Genomic DNA, 17,754 nt, shown 5'->3' on the forward strand with positions numbered 1-17,754 from the left:
TTTTTTAAGGCATCCGTTAGTCTTGCAAGACCATGGATCTGCGCCTGGAAAGTCTTCACTCTCCAGGGCGCAGGCCTGAGCAAGGTTGTATGGAAGACCAGCAGTTGCCCATACTGCAAGTCTCCCCTCTCCACGACACCAATGTTGTCCAAGGGAAGGGCACTAGGACCCATGCAGTTTGGCACCAGTGTCGTCACAGAGCAATGTGTGATTAAGTGCCTTGCTCAAGGACACCACACGTTCCCTCAGCTGGGGCTCAAACTCACGACCTTCCGATCACTAGTCCAATGCCTTAACCATTTGGCCACGTGGCCACTTTTACTAATTACTGTTTCAACATACCCCATCATTCTTAAAGGCTTTTGCGCACACACACTCACACCCCTCTGTAAATATGTCAATTCTCTTGCACCCTTTAAAACTTTGCTTTTTACCTTCCACCCTCATCTAGGGCCATAGATGGCACTTGCATTTGCACATGTTTGGAAGCTATGCTTCAACTCTTCATAAATTTGTTCACTGACATATTCAAGAGAGTAGGCTTTATACTCACATCCACAAAGATTATCTATCAACCTGTTCCTGACCCAACACCTCCCTCTAACAATAATGATACTGGAAAAAGTTGATCTCTTCTCATATCTCAGGGACCAACTCTTAGCAGTGATGAAGAAAATGTATATAAATATCATGCATTACATTTCCACTATCAGCTAATTCTGTTAGCTCATTGGAATTTTTTAGTTCACAATCCTCAGAGAATCATACTCAGATTGGAATCTTAAAGTGTGAAAAAAGCTCATCTTTAGCTAGCCAGTTTTTATTTTAATTTCACAAATGTCTGGCAATTCAATATATTTGGGTAAAATGTACATTTGATCCTCTTTGGTTACCTGAAATTCAGGAGTACTGGACGTCATGGAAGGGAAAGTCAACTCCATTCTTGCAGGCATTGGGACTCTGTTGAATCCAACAATTTCAGATGGCTGGCCTTTCCTATTTATGTCAGATGCGTTGTTGCAGGATCATATACAGGCAACATCAACTCTGTTCTCTCTCATAGATGCCGCTTGATTCCTGCTATTTCCAGCTTATTTTTTGTACAGATTTCCAGTGTTGTGTATCCGACAGTTCCAGGATGATCTCTAGTCGTTTTTTTTTTTAAACTCCTATATCTCTAACTCCCCTTATATATCTACTAACTTGCTGATGCAAAACACATTGTGTCTCCTTGGTAACGTTGCTTTCCGAGCTATGACAGTCATTGAAAATCACAACCTGTCAATGCTGGAAATCTGCAATAAAGGCACAAAATTCTTAAACACACACAGCTAGTGAGGTAGCATCTATGGAAACAGCAAAAGAACAGTTCGGATTGAAGACCCTTTATCAACAGGGGGAACGTGAGACACTAATTTTTTAGGTTACATAATTGATGGAGGGGTAATGGATAGGATAAAGGGATTATCTTTGTGAGGGTGATATCTGTGTTGCCCTGGTAATTCTGATTTGATGTGGTCTGGTTAATAATGGGGGCATTTAGAGGACATTAATCTCTTAACAAGCCAAGGCTTTAAGTATTGGGAGTCTTTCTCTGAGTATTTCCAGTATGCTTTGTTTGTGTTCCAAATTAAAATGGGTCATCTGTCCTTTGAGATTAAGAGTAACTTGCTTATATTCCGTGAGTTCTGAGCTGGCTGCAGAGCCCTTTGTGGGATCAGTTGATTTGAGGCCAAGAGAAAAGTTCTATTTCACCTGGATTTCCCTGTACTCCCAAAGAAGAGAATCGAGCATCTCAATCCCTTTCTGAATGCTTTTGCTTCATTTTAATCAGTAGTGGGGTGGAGCGACCTATATGTTGATGACATCGAGCCTTTGAGAACTCATTCTGTTTTCTCAGCCCTTCTGACCATAATTTGTCACCACATAGTTCAGAATTGGGAGTCAGGTATGTGAACTATGTGTCACACCCTCTGCAGCTGGCTGAGTGTAATCTGAACCTTGATGCTGTGGATTATGGTTTGGAATGGGTTGTTGACACTGGTGGACTTGGAATTGTTTAGGAAATAGTGTTTCTGTCCCTTCTGAATGCTTTTCTTCAATGTTTGAGGCCAAAATATGGTTGGAAATTGTATCTAACAAAACTCGATTTTTATTATGGATCATTTGTAGTGTACTACTGAGCTCATTGGGAAAGCTTTAGATATTTATGTATTGTGTGGAATGCTCTACATTCTAAAATCTGATCTCACCTTGCCATTTCGGGTGAGTCTGAGTAACACTACAGTACTGGAGAAGAAGCAAAGCTATGATTCTCGAAGCTTTCTTTATATTAAGTGCAAGAAATATTTTGGATCAAGCTCAAGCATTGCAGACATTACGTATTTTGAACAGATGTTCCAAAAATTCCTTTAACCTGTTGTGACAAGATTTACAATTTTCTTAAGTTGTTTTCAATGGACATTCTTAATTTTATTTAACCTATGTTTAAACTAATTGTTTCTACATGTCTGAATTAGTTGACTTTTTGAAGCATTTTATTATAGACCTTTTTGTAAATTACTTCTCTGCTATATTAGCTGAAGAGCAACTTAACAGTTAGAACATGTGTAACACAAATTTAAAATGCTGCAATTATCCAGTGTAGTAGACCTGTTTTTATTTAAATCTGAAATGTGCTGTGTATACTGCATTTTCAAATAATACTAATTGCTGTTGCAGGTTTGTCATTACTGTTTTAAAACAAAATGTACCACCTCCAATATAAAAGTTTTTCAAACTACTGGATTTGAAATATTTCAATGACATTTAGGTTGTCATTTGAAACCTAAATGGGCTGGTTTTTTTTGTAAAAGAGCAGATTGGGTATCATGGCTAATGGAAAAATTTACTTTGGATAGTGTGGATCCAATGCTTTTAAACTCGATATCAACCACTTTACACCCCCCACTCCAGCCTTTGCTTTCTTCCCCTCCTCCCACACTTGGATGTCTATAGAACAGCTTCAGCACTGATTTAGAACAGGGAATGGAAATTGTCATTTATTTTCTCAAAATAGTTATACAGTCATAGAAGTGCAGCTCAGAAATTAGCCCTTCAATTCATCAAGTATGCACCTAACTGCATCTTCAAACAGACTTTCTTCATAACTCAGCACACATTTTAACCCATTTGCCAATATCAATCACAGTCTGTATCAACAATCTACACAAGTTGCTGTTCTCAAGTAATGCACAATGGAAAATACCTTTATTAGATTCTATGTATAGGAGATGCATTGGAATTGTTTAGAAGACTTGTTTCCTGCTGGGATGAAAATTGTGTAGTGTAAGGTGCTCCTGGGCACAATAACTGTATTTCTCTAGCAATATTTGATGTCAGATTTAAGTGTATTGTTTATGGTGAGTGACTCTAAGGATCACTGGGTTAGTAAAGATAAGCGCTGCTGAGTTACAAGATCAGCTATGATCTTATTAAAAAGCAGGGCACGTGCTGTGACCAGTAGTAAATCCTATTTCTATTTGTCATTTTAAATAAAGTAAAAATGGTAAACAGAAATAAAGTAGAATTATCTTTCTTTATCAGCAAGAAAGACGTGACTGTTTTAAAGACGCTCTGTTGATATGAACGTATTTTTCTTCTTCATTTGATGATTGCTTGGATATTCCACTGCAAGAGAATCCATTTTTTGGGGGGTGGAGCTCTGTTGGACTTCGAAGGCCCACAGATGAGTATGAGATTCCTTTGGTGCTATAGACAATGTCAATATCCATCATTCTGGTGACAGACAAAGACCTTGTCATTCTAAAAGTGGCAAAGTCTATTGCCCTTCCTGCAATATCCAAGATTGCAAGTACACTGCTTGTGATTCCATTGCTCAGCTCCCTCTAGTGGCTGCTGATAACAAAAATAAAAATGCTTTGCACTAAGAGATATTTAACACAGTCAGTTTTGGTACCAATAAACCAGTAATAACCAAGCTCTGACTACATTTTTCAATGAATGTTGAGGTGGAATTTGAGTATAATAAGCATCAGATTTATTTTCACAGATTGACAAAATTTGGTGTTTTGCACCAATAGTACAATTCCATGACATAATTATTATCTATTACAAAATAATGCAATAAAGAAGGAATAATGAGTAGTGTTATGGACTGTTCGGAAATCTGATGGCAGAGAGGTATAAGCTGTGCCAGAATCATTGAATGTGGGTATTCAGGCTCCTGTACTTGCTCCACAATGGTAGTAACAAGATGGTGATGATCCTTATGATGGATTCTGCCACCTTAATGTACAGCTCAAGTTGTCCTCGATAGTGGAGTGCTTGTGCGCATGATGGAGATGACTGAGTTTACGATCTTTTGCATTGGAGCCTCCATACCAGGCTATGATGCAACCAGTCAGAATGCTCTGCACAATACATCTAAAGAAAATTTAATGGCATACCAAATCTCCTCAAATTCTTAATGAAGTAGAACCATTGGTGTGCCGCCTTTGTTTTGCCCAGGATAGATACTCCAAGATACTGACACCCAGGAATTTGAAACTACTCACCCTTTTCACCACTGACTTCAATGAGGACTGATATGTGAGCTCTTGACTTCCTCTTCCTGAACTCAATCAATCCCTTGATTTTGCAGATATTGATAGATCCAAAATGAGTCACATTTATCAGTCTGTTATCAGCTAATTATATAACTCGCCAAGTTCGTGGTATGTGCAGTTACTGCTTACTATAAGCACTTTCTAACTAAAAATCCTGAAGGTTCACCTTTGGAATAAGATCAGAAAGCCATGTACCCTCAATAGTTGATTTCCTTGGAGTGTCCTTCCTCTTATCATTTGTAGTGACATCAGTGAGCATACCTGGTAAAGTACTAAGGAAACCTGCCTACACTGGTGATATGGCTTTTACTATGCAGATAAAAACTCAGACGTGGAGGACCCTTGAACACCAGAGTCAACTGCAAGGGCTTAATACTTCCAGAAGTGGAGGCTGTGAAGAAACCCACGGAAGTTCATGCTTACTGAATTCTATCATGCAAACTGCCTGAGAATTGCAATAATCAACAGTGTATTCTGTCAAGAGGTAATACCAAAGCGCAACTCCAATATATCCTAAAGTGACTTTTGATAGATCACTGAGACTGCAATCAAGATCAAAGCACAAGTTAATATTACACAGAAAATTTCAGGCACTACATGGGGACCCAGTACAAGAATACTTAGGATACCACTTCTAGCAAACTGACACATAAAGCTTACTGATGAATCAGAATCAGGAGTACAGCTAGGGGTACTCCAGCTGTACAGGCAGTCACCAGGTCCTTCAGATTGGCTCCTGCTGAGCAGTTCGCAGTGTTGTCAAATATTGCCATTCTATACCACCCATCAAGAAGCTCCAAGACACTGTCAGCAACTCACACATTTATTGAAAAACTTTATTAATTTACAAACAAATGCATATCTCTCAAGACCTTGAAGACTCAGTCTGCCGTACAACTTTAAGAAATCCTTCCTTGTCCTGCTATTCATTGTCAACTTCAACAGTGACATCGATTGAAATAAAACTAGAAAGAAACCAGTCCAACAAAAAGAACTGGCAAAAACCAAATATCAAGATTCCTGGAGCACAAATAACTGCTAGAAACGCACAGCAGTTCAGTTGACATCTATAGAAAGAAAAACTTCATTGCATCTGATACAGTGAGAATAAAAGTATGTTTTAAGTTGTAAAGTTGGAAAGGAAATGTCTGTGGTAAGACTGAATCCACTGTTGTCCCAGAAACAAGCTTACTTTCAGTGCCAGTGGATGAATCGAGGGGGGGGGAAAGAAACGAAGGAACTCATTGGCTAGAGATCTGAAACAAGAAAATCCTGGAAATACCCAGCAGATCATGCAGCATTTGTGGAGAGGAAACAAAACTAAGTTAATACTACAGGTTTGTCAATTGAAATTCCAAACTGCATGCAAGCAAAACATGACATTTTAATACATATGTAGCAAATGAAACCTTCCTTCATCCTTGAGTACTGTAAGCCTGATTAAGCAATGGACTATTTTTCATATTCTGCACACAACTCAAATCCAATGGAAATGGAGGTATTTTTGAGGCAAAATCCCTCTCCAAACAAAGGCCATGAACCTTCAAAGCAAATTTTCAAAGTTTGCTCCAACTATATACAAGAGCAAGACTTGAATTTATATAGCATCTTGTTCCTTAACAGAATGTCCCTAAAGATTGGACCACATTTCAAAAAAGAATCATTTGCTATAATGTAGAAAGCATTACATATAAAATTGAAGATCGGGCCAATCTGTGATCCCAATCAGCAAAATTTCCAATATAGTTTTGCCTGTTTATGAATGTGCTATCATTCATATTTTTTTCCCTTTTATTCTTGCATTTGGAATGAAGCCTTAATACTCTTCTGGGAGTTGAGAGAAAATCCCTGAACCTTACCTGCATTCTCAACACAAGTGAATTTTGGTATTCACATCTTTAAATTTCTGGGTGAACTTGCATTGTGCTGAGCAGTTCAAGCAACTTGGCGTATTCCATTTTTGGATTATACATGTATTCTATATCGTTTAATTAGTAATCCCACAAAACTAAAGGGAGACCATTTCTCATATTCTTCTACTTCTTGTAGGTTGGCAAATCATCTGAGAGCATGTTTTATAACTTAGTGGTAGAGACATGCAGCCCACCAAATTGACTCCGACCACAGGTATCTACTTATTGAGCTGTATCAGAGACATTTGATGGCATTTAAAAATGTTACATTCAATCTCTGTACACATTTATCTAACTTCTTGAATCATATTTAATCACTAAAAAAAGTAATCAGAAAATCTCACTTATAGGTTCAAGGCGAGAAAAAACTTTCTGGATTCTGCTGTTAGAATGCACATGCAAGTGTATAGTACCTGAACTAATGGTCAGTTCTCATATTAAACCAATAGCTGCACAAACATTGATTAAATTGACTGGAATTTTTCTCAATGAATATTTTATTCTCTCCATTGGTAATCTATTGACAGCAAAGCTGCACCAGTGGCTTGTAATTAGCACACTCATTAATTTGAAATAAAAACACACTGAGCAGGTCAGGCAGCATCTGTGAAAGTAGAAACTGTTAATATTTCGGGTTGATTTACCATTCATCATTAGAACTGCTAATGAAGGAAAATATGTTAGTTTTAATTTGTGCAGAGAAAAGGAAGGAAAGTCAAAGGGAATATCTCTAAGGGTGAGACCATGGTGATAAGCTGTTAATGGAGCTATGCGGTTGATAGTTTAGCAGGATTCCAGAGAGAAAACAATTAGAGGGACACATTGAAGCAGTGAAGTGCATGTCAAGACTGTAGAAATGGCCTAGTAGATTAGGCATTCTTGGAAGAAGGAAAAACTGAGCTACTAACATGGGCCTTTGGCTGTTTCTGTACAACAAACTATATTTCCTGAAAATGTCATCATGACAAAGTTTAAAGATTTGTTTAAGTAAACATAAAGATTTTAAATTTTTCATCTGCATTTCTCCTCAGCACTTCACAGAGATGTTGGATGAATTTTCCAAGGACATGCTGGGCCATCTTTTCAACGATCCTTTCCTTTCTGATAAAAATGAACTGATGGATGCAGAGCTCTCACCTGCTCCTCATATTCAGGCTGAACATAGCTATTCCTTAGCTGGTGACTCCAGACCACAGTCTCCACTCACACAGCTTTCAACTGAAGATGATTTTAGTGAAGGTATTTATATTTTGCTTGCTTTAGGTTTGAAGTTGAATTAAAATAGGTTTAGAATATTTTAAAATTTTTAAAAAATGATACGCTTCCTTTAATTAGTATCTTTCTTGGATCAGAAATTATTTTGAATGGGAATATTATGATTTGATTCTATTTTGTGGTGAATATTTCTGCAAATGAACATAACTAAATCCATTCAGATGTTCCCTAATAATTCTGGGTTTTAGAAGTAATTCCCAACATTGATGTTGGCAATAGATCAAGCAAAAAAATTGTCATAATGAAGTTTAATAGGATTACTGTATAGATGAGCTAGGTGTGAAGATGGCAAATGGAAGATTTAATTTGGCAAAATCTGAGGTGTATGAGACAGAAAAGCAGAGTATTATGTAGTTGTGACCATTTTTGAGAAAGCAACCTAGGTTTCCTTCTACCCATGTAAACATGCAGCAAGGCAATAAGGAAGACAAGTGGTATGTAAGTCTTTATACAAGAAGATCTGAGTGATGGATATCAAACTGTGATTGCATGGGGTATAGTGGTATTGTACAGTCATGGTTTCCTTATGTAAAAGGTGATATGCTTGCTATGGAGTAAGTACATCAAAGATTCACCAGATTGGTTCCTAGGATGGCAGTTCTGCATTTGAGAGGAGAGGAAATTAAGTAGCTAGGCATTTAATCTCAATGGTTTTGAAGGATGAAGGGTGAACTCATTAAAACTTCCAAAATTTCTTGGGGGTATGACAGGAAAGATATTTTGCATGGCTGATAAGTGTAGGACCAATGGACATGGTCAACAGGTAGGCCATTTAGGACTGAAATGCAGAGAAATTTCTTCACTCAAGGTGATGATTCTTTGGAATTCTATGTCCTGGAGAGCTGTGTTGGAACAGTTATTGAATTATTGAGTTTGATATTTCTGCATATTAAGGGAATCGAGGGATATGGAGATGGGGCAGGATAACTTAAGTTGAAATAGATCAGCCAAGATTTTGACTAATGGGAAAGCATACTTGAAGACGCAGGTGGACTGCTTCTCTAATTCTTAACTGTAGTGAGCTTGGTAGCTCTTACGGCACTACTTTACCTTGCATCCAGATAATGTAACTTTACCTTAAACCTCTCCTACTTAAGCTAATCTGGGTTGTGATCCTCTAAACTTTATAAGTCAAAAGGAACCCTGAAATTGACTTAAGGGTCAATTTAAGGAAGTGAAAAGCAGGTGGGTCCAGCTTTGAAATAATCCATGGGCACAACATAGGTCCCTTGGAAGACGAGAAGGGGAAATTGATATTGGATGATAAGGAAATGGCTGAGGCATTGAATGACTATCTTGTGTCAATCTTCATGGTGGAGGACACATCTAGTAGGCCAAAGAATGATGTTATGGAGGAAATGGGAGGCAAGGACCTCGATAAAATCATTGTCACTAAAGAGATGGTGATGAGCAAACTAGAGACCCTGAAGGTAGATAAGTCCCCTGGTCCTGATGGGATGCATCCCAGGGTGCTGAGGGAATTGGCAGAGGTTATAGTAGACGCGTTGGTAATCATTTACCAAAATTCTCTAGACTCTGGGCAGCTCACGGCGGATTAGAAGACAGCAAATGTCATGCCACTTTTTTAAAGAGGATGTGGGCAAAAGACAGGCAACTATAGGCCAGTTGGCTTAACATCTGAAGTCGGGAAAATTCTTGAAGCTGTCATTAAAGAAGAAATAGCGAAACATTTAGAAAGGAGTGGTTCCATTAGACAGGCACAGCATGGATTCAGAAAAGGCAGGTCCTGTTTGACAAACTTACCGGAGTTCTTTGAGGACATAATGAGTGCAGTGGATAAAAGGGAACAGATGGATGTCGTACACTTGGATTTCCAGAAGGTGTTTGATGAGGTGCTGCATAAGAGACTCATAGATAAGATACAGATGCATTGAGTCAGGAGAAGTGTATTGGCATGGATAGTGGATTGGTTAACCAATAGAAGACAGAGAGTTGATATAAATGGGTGTTTCTCCGGTTGGCAGTCGGTGGTGAGGGGGTGTCACAGCGGTCGGTGCTGGGCTCACAGCTGTTTACCATTTATACTGATGATTTGGAAGAGGGGACTGAGTGTAGCGTAGCAAAATTTGCTGATGACACTAAACTGAGTGGAAAAGCAAATTGTACAGAGGATACGGAGAGTCTGCAGAGGGATATAGATAGGTTAAGTGAGTGGGCCAAGGTCTGGCAGGTGGAATACAATGTTGGTAAAAGTGAGATCATCCACTTTGGAAGAAATAGTAGAAGAGCAGATTACTATTTAAATGGTGAAAGATTGCAACATGCTGTTGTACAGAGGGACTTGGGAGTGCTTGTGCATGAATTGCAAAAAGTTGGCTTGCAGGTACAACAGGTTATTAAGAAAGCAAACGGAATGTTGGCCTTCATTGCTAGAGGGATTGAATTCAAGAGCAGGGAGGTTATGCTGCAACTATACAGGGTACTGGTGAGGCCGCACCTGGAGTACTGTGTGTAGTTCTGGTCTCCATATTTGAGGAAGGGTATACTGGCTTTGGAGGCAGTGCAGATGAGGTTCACCAGGTTGTTTCCAGAGATGAAGGGGTTAACCTATGAGAGATTAAGTCACCTGAGACTATACTCTGGAATTCAGAAGAATGAGAGGGGATCTTATAGAAACATACAACATTTTGAAAGGGATAGATAAGATAGAAGTAGGAAAGTTGTTTCCATTGGTCGGTGAGACTAGAACTAGGGGACATTGCCTCGAGATTCAGGGGAGAAGATTTAGAACGGGGATGAGGAGAAACTGTTTTTCCCAGAGAGTGGTGAATCTGTGGAATTCTCTGCCCAGGGAAGCAGTTGAGGCTTCTTCACTAAATATATTTAAGATACAGTTGGATAGATTTTTACATAGTAGGGGAATTAAGGGTTATGGGGAAAAGGCAGGTAGATGGAGCTGAGTTTATGGACAGATCAGCCATGATCTTATTGAATGGCAGGTCAGGCTTGATGGGCCGGATGGCCTACTCCTGCTCCTTAGTCCTGACGAAGGGTCTCGGCCTGAAACGTCGACTGCGCCTCTTCCTATAGATGCTGCCTGGCCTGCTGCGTTCACCAGCAACTTTGATGTATGTTGCTTGAATTTCCAGCATCTGCAGAATTCCTGTTGTTTCCTATTTCTTATGTTCTTTGCTGTAGTCACATAATTCTTGCATGAAGACCAGATTAGAGTAAACTATTATGAACCACATATAGAATGTAAAATAGGACAGCAGCAGGCCATTCAGCCTACAGTGTTTGTGCTGACCATGATGCCAAATTGAACATCTTATCTGCTTGCCCAAGATCAATATCCCTATATTCCCTGTGGATTCATTTGCCTAAAGTAGCTAAATACCTCTTAAACATCACTATCATATATGGTTCTACCACCGTCCCAGCTGTGTATTTCAAGCATCCACCATACTCTGTGCTCTTTCTGGAAAAAACAAAATTGCCTTGCACATCTCCTTTAAGCTATCACACTCTCACGTTGAAGCTGTGTCCTCTAGTATTTGACATCTCTGTCTCAGGGAAAAATTCCCTAGCTATACTTCTAGTGATATTATAAACTTCTATCAAGTTTCCCCTCAGGCTCTGATACTGCAGAGAAAGCAACCTAAGTTTGTCCACGCTGTCATAATTAATACTCTCTAATCCAGGCAATTTCCTGGTGGACCTCTTCTTCACCCTTTCCAAAGCCTCCATATCCTTTCAGCAAAGTGCTGACCAAAACTGTGAATAATACTAGAAATGTGGCATAACGAAAAACTTTATGTAGTTAAAACGTCACGTCCTAACTTCTGTAGTCAGTGCCTTGGCCGATGAAGGCAAGCATAGAGTAATCCTTTACCAGCCTCTCTACTTGTGGTGCCACTTTCAGGAAGCTAGGACTCGCGCACCAAGATCTTTTTGTACATATGTACTCCAAAGGATCCTGCCATTTGACGTGCCAAAGAATCTCACATTTGTCTGGATTAAATTCTCAACTGCCATATCTCCAACAAATCCATATCCTGTTATATCCTTTGACAACCGTCTTCACTATCCATAACCACATAATTTTTGTGTCATCTGCAAATTTACTAATCGTCTATCTATATTTTCATCCAAATCATTTGTGTATATACTACAAATAAAAAGTTTGTGTAGAATAACATGGTCACAGACCTCCAGTCAGAGAAACACCCCTTTACCACTACCTTTTATTTCCTATGGCCAAGCTACTCTTGAATCCATTTTACAAAGTCACCATGGATCTTCTGTGTCTCAATCATCTGGATTAACTTACCATGAGGGACTGTATCAGATGAAAATATGAATAACTGGTCTGATTCCTGTCCCAAATTAGCATTTTACAGTGTTAATCTTTTGCATGGGTCGGATGCTTTTATTTTTGCAGTCTTAGATTACATCCAATCTGAGAGAGCAATCAGCAAGGATGTTGACAACAACAGGAATTCTGCAGATGCTGGAAATTCAAGCAACACACATCAAAGTTGCTGGTGAACGCAGCAGGCCAGGCAGCATCTCTAGGAAGAGGTACAGTCGACGTTTCAGGCCGAGACCCTTCATCAGGACTAACTGAAGGAAGAGCTAGTAAGAGATTGGAAAGTGGGAGGGGGAGGGGGAGATCCAAAATGATAGGAGAAGACAGGAGGGGGAGGGATGGAGCCAAGAGCTGGTCAGGTGATTGGCAAAGGGGATACGAGAGGATCATGGGACAGGAGGTTTGGGAAGAAAGACAAGGGGGGGGGACCCAGAGGATGGGCAAGGGGTATAGTCAGAGGGACAGAGGGAGAAAAAGGAGAGTGAGAGAAAGAAGGTGTGTATAAAAATAAATAACAGATGGGGTACGAGGGGGAGGTGGGGCATTAGCGGAAGTTAGAGAAGTCGATGTTCAGGTGATGTTCAGAAGTCGATTGTACTTCTTCCTAGAGATGCTGCCTGGCCTGCTGCGTTCACCAGCAACTTTGATGTGTGTAGCAAGGATGTTGATCTTTCTTCACTGTGAACTTCATAGTTGGCCAGGATAAGCACAAATTGACATAGAAGGGAAGAACACTGCACCTTTATGAATTTTGATGTCAAAATAGTGTCTGCCTTCATAGTTATTTAGGAATTATAACAGAGTTGCGTGCATTAATGGCCAAGAATATTTCATTGTTCCCTAATGTTGGAGTCATAGAGCACTGCAGCACAGAATCAGGCCCTACAGCCCATCTAGTCCTTGCCAAACTGTTAGTTGTCTGGTCCCGTCAAACCACATTTGGATCATAGCTATCCATTCCCCTCCCATCCATTGTTTATTTTAAAAAACCTCCCAAATAGATAAAGGGCTTCTTTTGGAAGATTCTGCACTGAGAAATAAATATAAAATTGAAATATTTCACCTCAAACAGTTGTAAGAACTCCAGGGTAATTAATTCAATGCCAAGACAACCATATGCATTGTAAATCTCTGTGCGTCTAGAATATAATTTAGATGGTTCTATCATAATATAATTAGAACTCCAGTTACTTGATGCCCGTTTTGAAGGAAGAAGTTTGTAGGCCTTGCATTGGTAATAGGGAACCTCTATTTCCTACATTTCTTTTCAACTATTAATAACTACAGTTCCTTTCCATGACATTTCTGAAGATGTCAAACATATTAGCAATGCTTGAAGAGTACTATGATTTAACAAATGCTGTACCTAATATTCAAAAGACACCTATAGACCACTGAACAATCTCGATTACTATTTATTTTTGTGTTTTCTGTGTGAAGTCTTTGTTTTTTTTCCCCCAGGTTGAGCTGATTTTGTTTTTTGGAAAATAACAATCTTTACAGGTTCCTCTTAAGTTTGCAATATTTTTTGTTTGCAGTGTAAACAAGTATGTGATAAATGACAATAAATCCAAACCTTAAACCTTCTCACAATTTGTAGCTGGTTAATTATTTTGAAGAAGTCACGTAGATTTGTTGATGAGATGTCAGAAGGAATAGGAAAGGTAGCTTTGTGCATTTCCTCGAATTCTAAATTTGTGCCTATTTGTCAGTTTTGTTTTCAACTATCACTCTAACCCAAAGGTGCATATAGATGTATTAAAACCACAATGCATATGAATACCAATAATATTAAGAGAAATCATTGACATGAATCTAGAAGCTAGTGTTCTTATCGTGTTTATTTTGTGCCTGGGCAAGTAGCTGATGGCAATCATTGATGTTTGCAAGTATCAATGCAGCCAAATATATTCAGAAAGTTTAGATAGTAAACCTGTGACTCAATGGACTGGTACTAACAGAAAAGAAATATCTGCTGCATGAGCAATCACTTTAATGGTACTGGATGTCACTATTGACACTACTTTAGGAAATCATGCCAGGAGGAAGATTATTATATATTTTCATAGCAATCAAATTTAAAATCTGAAAGTTTAACTACTATAAATTCTTCCCTGCAGAAATGGAGTGTGAATCCTGGTCAGTGAGCTCTGATCTAAAGCCAATCACAATGAAACATGAAGCTCTTCTCTCTGATAACTGCCTTGCTCCTTCAGTCACCTTAACAAATGCAGTGACATCTACAGTCCCGGATGTTACACTAAACACATACAAGTTGGGCGTATCCTCGGTGAATGAGTCTGGCCTTGATTCAGTTCCCACTTTTCAGGTAAGGCTTACTTTGTGTCTTTATATTAGCTTTTCTGGGTCTCCTAGGGTCTTTTGTGGAATTAAAAAAAAACACTGTAATTCAATTAGAATTGATAAAGTCAAAATAATTGCTAATTTCTGGTCCTATTGCAATGTTGGTCCCTGCTGGAAAGTGAATGCTTTGTAGAGTAAGTGAAAAAATTCACTATATGCTACATTGTCACCCTAAACAAATTCTCTTCCCATTTCACTCACTTTCAAAGATAATATGACACCCAAATGATCCCAAGCTGTGGACTGAATATTCTTGTTTCAGCCCTACCTTCAACCCATTTTTTCCATTGTATTCATACTGTTTTCTCCACTTGTATAGAACTCAAATGTTGCTACTATAACTGCAAATTCTTCCTTGGTCTTAACTTCATATAGTCCATTTCTGACTTTTCTTTCTCTTCTATTTCTCTGTCTGCATCTCAAAAAATAGGTCAGTGATTAATATTCATTACGAGTCCACAGATTCCCATGACTACCATTTTCCTAGTGTTTTCTTGTCTGCTTTACCTTTATTGATGACAAGACATTTTGGACAGGTGCCTCTGAGGAATTTTGTTTTTCACTAACCTTGGCATTCTCTCATCATTTATTTTGATAGAGCCTTTGACTATGTCCCATCTATTTTGCAGACTTTTACTCTCAACCCCTTTCCTCCCAGACAGAACAAAAATAGAGTTGCTTAATTCTCACATACCACTCCATCGGCAAAGGACAATGACAGGGTCATCCTTTTAAATTTTCCACTACATTCTTTACAATTTCATCATATCTCCTCTCCTGCTCTCATTCCATCTACTTCTTTCAGCATTTCAAAAGCACCATTTCTGACTCTTGGGTCCACTCTTCATCTCCACCAATGAGTCTCCTTTTTCGTAATACTTTCCAGTGCAACCACAGAAGATGCAGTGCATGGAAAATTACCTAAATCCTTTTCTACCATCCAGGGACCCAACTGGTTCCTTGAAGTGAAGCACAATTCACTTGCACTTCATCCAGTTAGATTACTCTATTCAATACTTGTATTGTGTTCTTCTTTGCATTGAAGAAAACAAAAGCAAATTGGGTGACTGCCTTGTTCATTCTGCGTGCATAACCCTGAACTTCCAGTTGCCCACCACTCTCTGACCTATCTGCAGCTGCCTGCCTCACTCACCAATCTTAGCTCCGCTCCATCAGAGATTTCCCTTTGTTCTATCCATGGTTTCACCTTCTCCAGCCCTATTCCTACCACTCTGCAACTTAAAACTAATTTACTTTCTCTCCCATGTCTGAAGAACAGCTTTAAACCTGAAATTTTAGCTCTGCTTCTCTTTTGATGCCTACTGACAGATCTGAGTCTTTCCAGTCCTTTACAGTTTATTTCAGACATATCCAGTATCTGCACTTCCTTGATTATCATTAGCTAAATAGTGATTATCATTTACAGTCACTCATGCTTGTTACACCTGCTGTTTCGCTTTGTGCCATGTCTTAAAGATCATATTAATTCTCAATGTCTATCAAAGATCAGAGACCTATTACAAGTTTGCCTTCAAGTTAATTATGCGGAGTAATTATCATTCACATGGTTAGCCAAATCCTATTGAGGAGTGAAATATAAATGTAACAAAATAATTTCAATGAATCAGAATAATTAATGTAGAAACTCGGCAGAACACTTTCTTTGATTATTTTTACTTTTGGGTTCAATGTTAATTAAAGTATTATCCAAAGTGCAAATTTCTGTATGACTTGACTAGTAAGCTCCTCTGCCCGAATCTAAGAGGTATCATACTGGTTGGATATTTAATAAGGTCTAACAGTGTTATGAATTAGACCAAAAGGGGGCAGGATGGATCCTTAGTGTCGTGAGCTAGATGCTTGATATGGAGTTGTACGTGGATCATATTTTGCTTCTGAAATTGGAACCTAGTGTTTTCAATTGAACTAAATTTTGGAAGGAAAATTTAGCTATAATGTCTTGGCTTTTCCTTCAAAGGATAGAAAAATTCTATTAAATTAATACGAGCCCACACCTTTCCAATTTGAATTGTTTGTAGAAATGCTTCCTGAATAAACAATTGCTCACTTCCTCAAAAGGCTCTAATTAAAACTAACCCATGGGAAATTGTTTGCATCTGTGTTAGTCAAGAGAGCTATGTAGCCTAATCCCTATAGGTGATAGCTTTGGTGATCATAATTTCATGCTTCCATGTTGTGTTCTTTCAGACTAACAGCAGCGCTCAGAAGGTTGTTCCAAAGATCAAGTTGGAGCCCCATGAGGTGGATCAGTTCCTCAACCTGTCTCCAAAAGAAGGTGAGATAGATTACTGATAAATCAGAGGCATTGCTGGAACCAGCATTAAAGTCATGCTAAATGCCTACATGGCTAACTTTTTAAATTTTGAAGGCAGAAATTAAAAATTAAAAGTGGAGGAATTTATGCAAGATAAATTGATTTCACATCAGACAGATATGGTGACAGTCCTCTGCAAATTCTACCTGGGACAAATAAATAAAAAGAAATGTGCAAATTATAATCTTTTGGGACACAAAACAGCAACTATGCAGGTATTAACCAAAAGAAAACCGAGTAGTTATTCTAACGGAGCCTGGAATAAGATACCATTGATCAGTATGAGGAGGAATATTTACAAGCGACCATTTGAATTCCCTTCAAAAAGTTGTTCCACCTTTCCAAGAATCATTGTAACACAGTTAGTTATAGAATCAAAGAACACTACAGAACAGAAACAGCCCTTTGACCCATTTAATCTGTGCCGACCCATTAACCTGCTTAGTCTCATTGACCTGCACCCAGGCCAGAGCGCTCCATAACCCTTTCAACTATATACGTTCCAAATTTCTCTTAAATTTTGAAATTGACTCCACATCCACCAGTTGTGCTGGCAGTTCGTTCCACATTCTCATCCTCTGAGTGAAGTTTCCCCTCATGTTCCCCTTAAACACTTCACCTTTCATCCTTAACCTGTGACCTTTAGTTGTAGTTTCACCTAATCTCAATGGAAAAAGCGTGCTTGTATTTACCTTATCTATATCCCTTATAATTTTTGTATACTTCTATTAAATCTCTCCTCAACCTTCTACATTCTAGGGAATAAAGTCCTAACCAATTGAACCTTTCCTTATAACTCGGGTCCTCAAATCCCAGTAACATCTTTGTAAACTTTCTCCACACTTTTTCAATCATATTTACATCTTTCCAATAGGTATATGACCAAACCTCATACAATATTCCAAATTAGGCCTCGCCAACCCTGTTTGG

At 38.7% G+C, this 17,754-nt stretch overlaps 1 protein-coding gene across 1 annotated transcript in view; it reads left to right on the forward strand.

The window, feature by feature from the left end:
* The window catches only part of creb3l2 (cAMP responsive element binding protein 3-like 2), a 74,186-nt gene that overhangs the window by 22,404 nt on the left and 34,028 nt on the right, over positions 1–17,754 (forward strand). The window contains 3 exon segments of the mRNA XM_063058281.1: positions 7,552–7,759; positions 14,246–14,454; positions 16,698–16,785. Of these exon segments, the coding sequence (XP_062914351.1) occupies positions 7,552–7,759; positions 14,246–14,454; positions 16,698–16,785 (505 nt within the window).

The sequence above is a fragment of the Mobula hypostoma genome, chromosome 9 (assembly GCF_963921235.1).
Source record: "Mobula hypostoma chromosome 9, sMobHyp1.1, whole genome shotgun sequence".
Lineage (NCBI taxonomy): Eukaryota > Metazoa > Chordata > Chondrichthyes > Myliobatiformes > Myliobatidae > Mobula > Mobula hypostoma.